Consider the following 6,000-nt stretch of genomic DNA (forward strand, 5'->3'; position numbering starts at 1 on the left):
ACCACATTGTTACATGGTTGCCAATCAATGAATATCATTTATGCATGCAGAAGAGTAATGAAAATAAATGTTCCTATTGACATTCTACTTTGAACTCAGCTTTGTCACCAGCGTTTTCCATATTTTAGCTCACAGATTAGCGGAGAGTCATGATATGGACACATCAAAAGAGCCACATATGGCTCTCAAGCCACATGTTCCCCATCCCTGCACTAGACTATGTGCTGTGTTCTGTTAAATAATGAATTTGAAAAATTAGTCGTGCACATTCTTATGTAAAATGCACTTCCGTATTAATGAAATAAACTATTTATATATATATATATTAACTCATTGGCCATTTTAATAATAGTGTTTAGAGGCGTTAGATGTCCAAATTCTTTGAATTAGGAAGACCTGGCAGTGAATGGATGCATGTTCAAATGGACTGGATGCCTACTTGTGATGAACTAATTGGTGGAAGGGTGCATCTTGACCAGAGGAAGAAGACTTTTTTTTATTTTTTAAATTCTCATTGCCTGCCATGGCAACCAATGAATGTTTGATCGTTTTCAGCCTCCCTCTTCAAATAGATTGGACGGCTTCGAGTGATAATCTCATTTAAAGAGTTTAGATCGTTTTTAAGGGACACGTGATCGGACGTCTGTCATCGCTTATGGCACTGAATGGGTACATAAGAAGATAACTTTTTCCCCCTTCGTTTATGTGTTAGTAAAAATTATATTTTGTGGAATATGACCGGAAGAAATTTATCAGAATCATCGGAAACATTTAGACGCGGACTCGTCCATCTGGAAAATGTGTCCGCCTTGTTCGAGGTCAGTGAAGATTTGTTATTGTAATTCATTTACACGCCGTTTTATGTATACGTCTAAAATCGTTCAACATTTTACATATTAAAAACGTAACGAGCGAAAATTATAGGACTCTTATGACTGACAGACATTCTGCCCGGTGTAAAGTACGTAAAGGATCATTGGGTTCTAATGAACTTCCGTTCGTATTTAAATTAGTAGCAATACCACAAGGGGTCGTTGGCTGTCATTGACGGAACTAGACGTCCAATAAAGGGACACTTCATTGGTAGAGTTGAACGACGAGCCAACCTTTAGTTCATTTTTTGGTTGTTTTAATTATTTGAATGAAAACTGAGTTAAGTAAGTGCATATGTCAGTGATATTAGCACGTGGAGAAACGATTATAGATTGAACTAAATCATAATTTTATGTGTTGTTATTACACAATGACCTACATTATACATTACATTATATAGTAGACCAAAAATGTCCCAACACCATGAGTGTCCTCTGTCCAGAAATATCAAAGAAAATAATCTCATCTCATTTTCTGAAGCGCTTTGTCCTCATTATCCTCATTAGGGTCACGGAGGGTGCTGGAGCCTATCCCAGCTGACTTCGGGCCAGAGGCGGGGGACACCCTGAATCGGAGGGCACAAGGAGACGGACAACCATTCACACTCACACCCATACCTAGGGGCAATTTAGAGTGTCCAATCAGCCTACCATGCATGTTTTTGGAAAATGGGAGTAAACCGGACTACCCGGAGGAAACCCACGCAGGCAAGGAGTACATGCAAACTCCACACAGGTGGACGTGGCCTGGATTTGAACCCAGGACCCCAGAGCTGTGAGGCTGACGCGCTAACCACTCACCGAGCCACCCGATAAAGAAAATAATCTACCATCAAATTTAAAAAATCATGTCTGGTTTCGGCCCGGCGGCTGAGGGGTTACCGCGTTGGCATCACAGTGGGGGACCTGAGTTCAAATCCAGGTCGGTCCACCTGTGTAGAGTTTGCCTGCGTGGGTTTTCTCCAGGTAGTCTGGTTTCCTAACACATGTACATTTAGTATTGAATAGTTGCAACACTGGTTACCATGAAGATTATGCAGTGAGGGCTATTAAATAATCCTGTTTTGTAGAAATGGATAATGATGGCCCAGACGAGGCGTTGGATGAGTTCAAGTCAAGAGAACTCCAAAGTTGGGATGTTGCTCAGATTGCTGCTGGGACTGGTTTAGCTGTTTATGCCATGTGGGTAGGAGTCCTCCAGCCAGGTTTCCGAAAAGTGCCTTTAAGGTTACAGGTAGGATTAACTTTATGTTGTTTACATGTTATGCCTATAGTACTATATACATAGGTTTGAGACACATGATTATCATTTTTGTGGTATTCTTTCAAATATCCTATAGGTACCATACATACCTGCTAGTGGAACCCAAGTGCGCAATGTCATGACATTGCTAAGAGGTCGAAAGGGTCTCCTTGTGGATTTAGGTTCTGGTGACGGTCGCATTGTAAGTGAAACATGCCTGCAACATAGCCTTTCTTATTACATAGAAAACGTAAAACATAACCAACAAAAAACAGCATAAACAAATAACTTTACATCAATGACCATTGAACTTCCTGCAAATGTTTCATTATTAAACACAAATCTTACATTCATTTCTCAAAAACACAAGGCTCAACAAAAAAAAACACACCTGCACATCTTTCACTAAACCAAGAACTCTCACACTCATTCACTCCAAATTGTGAAGTGGTTTTCAATTTTGCCACTGACATTGATGGTTGCAACAAAAATGCCAATTTAATTTAACATTTGAAAAACGCCAATCATTTCCAATGCAAAAGCATTTAAAATTTCAAATAAGTCCTGTCCTACATTTTGTTATCCAATTCACATAACGTACACATTTTAAATCAGGAAATCAAGGCGCACTGAAGTTTTATACAGTTTTAGCTAAAAACAATAAATTTTACAAAAACATTACCGTTTATTTCCCAAGGGAAATAAATATATGACCCAATCCCAATAATCACTGGCCTGAAAACACCTCAAAATCTACAGAAACTCACCCAGAATGCCCTAAAACCCTTCAGTAAATGATCAAAAATGTACAGAGAATGACCCAGGAAAGGACCTAAAATCAAGGACTGACTATTCAGTACCCTAAAATTAACAAGTGGTTCAAAATAAACTCATTGCACGACTGATAATTATAGGCATCCAATCATTTTAATTTAGGAGTACCATCTTTCATCTTGTGTTCATCTTTCAGTGCCATTCACAGCCAATGTTCCCTCTAATTTTTTGTTTGTCTGGGCAGAAAGACAACCTCCCTGAGCACACTGAGTACCGGTGTGAGCAACATCATCATTGCTCGCTATGGGCACACACCAGTATCACACCTGCCATAAGCAGGTGTATGTCTACTACACATAAATGATTTAGTAATAATAAAATTTAATGATTAAAATCTATGAATGGGCGGTCCGGCGGATGAGTGGTTCGCGCCTCGGCCTCACAGCAAAAAAAAAATCAGGATATTATTTTGTGCGCTCCATATGATTTGCTGTGCGCAGAGAAGACGAGAGTAGTGCGCAATTGCGCACGTGCGCAGCTTAGAGGGAACATTGTTCACGGCACTGGACTTCCAATCCATTTTGACTGGGAGAGATGAATGAACGAATGTATTTGCACCCCTCTCTGTTCAAATTGCTTTGACATCTAACACTGTCAATGGCGAACAATGCATTAACATGGAAGTAACCTGAAAGTATCCTCACATTTTTTTTAAATTAAGGTCTTGGAGGCATACCGACAAGGGTTCTCTTCTGGTATTGGCTACGAGCTGAACCCCTGGCTGGTTTGCCTAGCCCGCTTTTATGCATGGAAAGCCGGTCATCATGACAAAGTGTCCTACCGAAGAGAAGATTTATGGAAGGTTTGATACGCAAAAATCGCGATAATCATCAGAACTCAACTATGCCTGAACAGTCCACCATGTTTGTTCTTGCAGGTAGATTTAACAGAATGCAAGAACATTACTGTGTTTTTAGCTCCCAGTGTGGTAAGTTGAATTGAAATGGATCAAGGTAATTTGGAAATGGGCAATGTAATGTAAAATTGTGTTATAATGTTGCCATGTATTTCTATTTAGCTATCGCTCATGCAGAAGAAAATGGAGGCTGAGCTTCCTGATGACGCCTTGGTAGTAGCTGGCCGTTTCCCCATGCCTGATTGGACTCCATGCAGAACCGAGGGAGATGGTGTGGATAGAGCCTGGGCTTACACCATGCAAGCACAGAGACAGCTCACTCCAAATAAAAATAGCAAATCCACTAGTGGGAATATTGACAATAGTTTTTAAAAATGACACTCCTTGACTGATGAGGTTGCTTTCTAAGCAGATGTGACTAGATTCTATGGTGTAAATATTCACATTTTAAGAGCTTTTAAATGTATTTCGTGTAGATCATTTTTTCTTATAAGGTCCACATGTCTTTAACATTGTCAAGATGGTATTGTATAGTTTATGCACAAGTGCTTCCATTAGGCTTTTTTGTGCCATTTTACAATCCTAAAAGTTTCACGTCAAAATTGATACTCCATATTCAATGCTACATAAATTAAAAAAATGAAATGTTAACTCTTTCAGTATGGTTCATTTTTGCCCCATATATATATATATATATATATATATATATATATATATATATATATATATATATATATATATATATATATATATATATATATATATATATGGCGGCCCGGCTGAGTGGTTAGCGCGTTGGCCTCACAGTGGGGGACCTGGGCTCAAATCCACGTCGGTCCACCTGTGTGGAGTTTGCATGTTCTCTCCAGGACTGTGTGTCCCCCAGATACTCCCCCCACATTCCAAAGACATGGATGGTAGTCTGATTGGACACTCTAAATTGCCCTTAGGGTATGAGTGTGAGTGTGGATTTTTGTTTGTCTCATTGTGCCCTGTGATTGGCTGGCCACCAATTCAGGGTGTCCCCTGCCTCTGGCCCAAAGTCAGCTGGGATAGGCTCCAGCACCCCCTGACAATCTTAGTGGGGATAAAGCGGTTCAGAAACAGAAATGAGATTTTATTATATATATCACTCCATGAATACGCCAATATATATATATATATATATATATATATATATATATATATATATATATATATATAATATATCCCCTTTTAAATCTATATATATATATAGTTGTGTGTGTGATCCATTAATACGCTAAAATTAACAAGGAAGTGATAAAAAATGTGCGTTTTGCTTGCTTGCCATTCCAATTAATTTTAACTGGGAACTGGGAATACTGGCTTTGTGTGCTTATCTCGTAAGGCACATGTGTCAAAGTGGCGGCCCGGGGGCCAAATCTGGCCCACCGCATCATTTTGTCTGGCCCGGGAAAGTAAATCATGAGTGCCAACTTTCTGTTTTAGGATCAAAATAAAATGAAGAGTATAGATGTATATTAAATTTCCTGATTTTCCCCCTTTTAAATCAATAATTGTAATTTTGTAATCATTTTTTTCTGTGTTTTTAGTTCAAAAATCATTTTGTAATATCTAAAAATATATATAAAAAAGCTAAAATAAACATTGTTTTAGATCCTTAAAAAACCGAATATTCAGGGCTTTTAATCCAGTTCTTTTAATCCATTTATAAAAAAAAAATCTAAATATTATATCTAAAATGTGAAATCAAGTTGACGTTAAAGCGGCCCGCAAACCAGCCCGAGTCTGACACCCCTGTCGTAGGGGCATTAACTGTGCCAGACGTCTTAATTCATTTGGATAAATGTTCATTCGCCCCCAAGCAGCCTACATGAATTGAATGTATAACACCGTCAATGGGTTAACAAGTTAATGAAAAAATACCCTCCATTACCATTCGTCTTATGAGTGGTGAAAATTCACATTCATCCCATTTAAAAAATGTGGGGGCCTGTTCTAGTGTATAAACAACTGTGTACCATTGAGACTTTTACAATCAAATATTGTATCTGAATAAAACATTTTGATACTACCAAAACTTTTGATAACCCGTAATCAGTGAGACAGATATTCATTTTTAGCCAAAGATTCACTCAATTGTACTTTTTTTGTGTGTGAATAGTTTTAATTTGAAAGTGCAAACGGATGCTTGCGCTTTGACTGGCTAGGTA

At 38.4% G+C, this 6,000-nt stretch overlaps 1 protein-coding gene across 2 annotated transcripts; it reads left to right on the plus strand.

Annotated features, from left to right (window-relative positions):
- Positions 1-613: 613 nt before the first annotated feature.
- antkmt (adenine nucleotide translocase lysine methyltransferase) lies at positions 614-4,456 on the plus strand. 2 transcript variants are annotated; one of them, XM_077619113.1, is made up of 6 exons: positions 614-818; positions 1,943-2,106; positions 2,213-2,317; positions 3,611-3,751; positions 3,827-3,877; positions 3,968-4,456. In XM_077619113.1, the coding sequence occupies exons 2-6, from the start codon at positions 1,945-1,947 to the stop codon at positions 4,175-4,177; spliced, it is 669 nt and encodes a 222-aa protein (XP_077475239.1). In that variant the 5' UTR covers positions 614-818; positions 1,943-1,944; the 3' UTR covers positions 4,178-4,456. The 2 variants fall into 2 exon arrangements, with proteins under 2 accessions (XP_077475239.1, XP_077475240.1); XM_077619114.1 differs by lacking the exon at positions 614-818 and adding an exon at positions 831-961.
- Positions 4,457-6,000: the final 1,544 nt, after the last annotated feature.

The sequence above is a fragment of the Stigmatopora argus genome, chromosome 14 (genome assembly GCF_051989625.1).
Source record: "Stigmatopora argus isolate UIUO_Sarg chromosome 14, RoL_Sarg_1.0, whole genome shotgun sequence".
In the NCBI taxonomy this organism is placed as follows: domain Eukaryota; kingdom Metazoa; phylum Chordata; class Actinopteri; order Syngnathiformes; family Syngnathidae; genus Stigmatopora; species Stigmatopora argus.

Coding starts and splice junctions, on each gene's coding strand:
- antkmt (XM_077619113.1), top strand. CDS start 1,945: ATGGATAATGATGGCCCAGACGAGGCGTTGGATGAGTTCAAGTCAAGA. Junction 2,107..2,212: donor AAGTGCCTTTAAGGTTACAG/GTAGGATTAACT, acceptor AATATCCTATAG/GTACCATACATACCTGCTAG. Junction 3,878..3,967: donor TGTTTTTAGCTCCCAGTGTG/GTAAGTTGAATT, acceptor ATTTCTATTTAG/CTATCGCTCATGCAGAAGAA.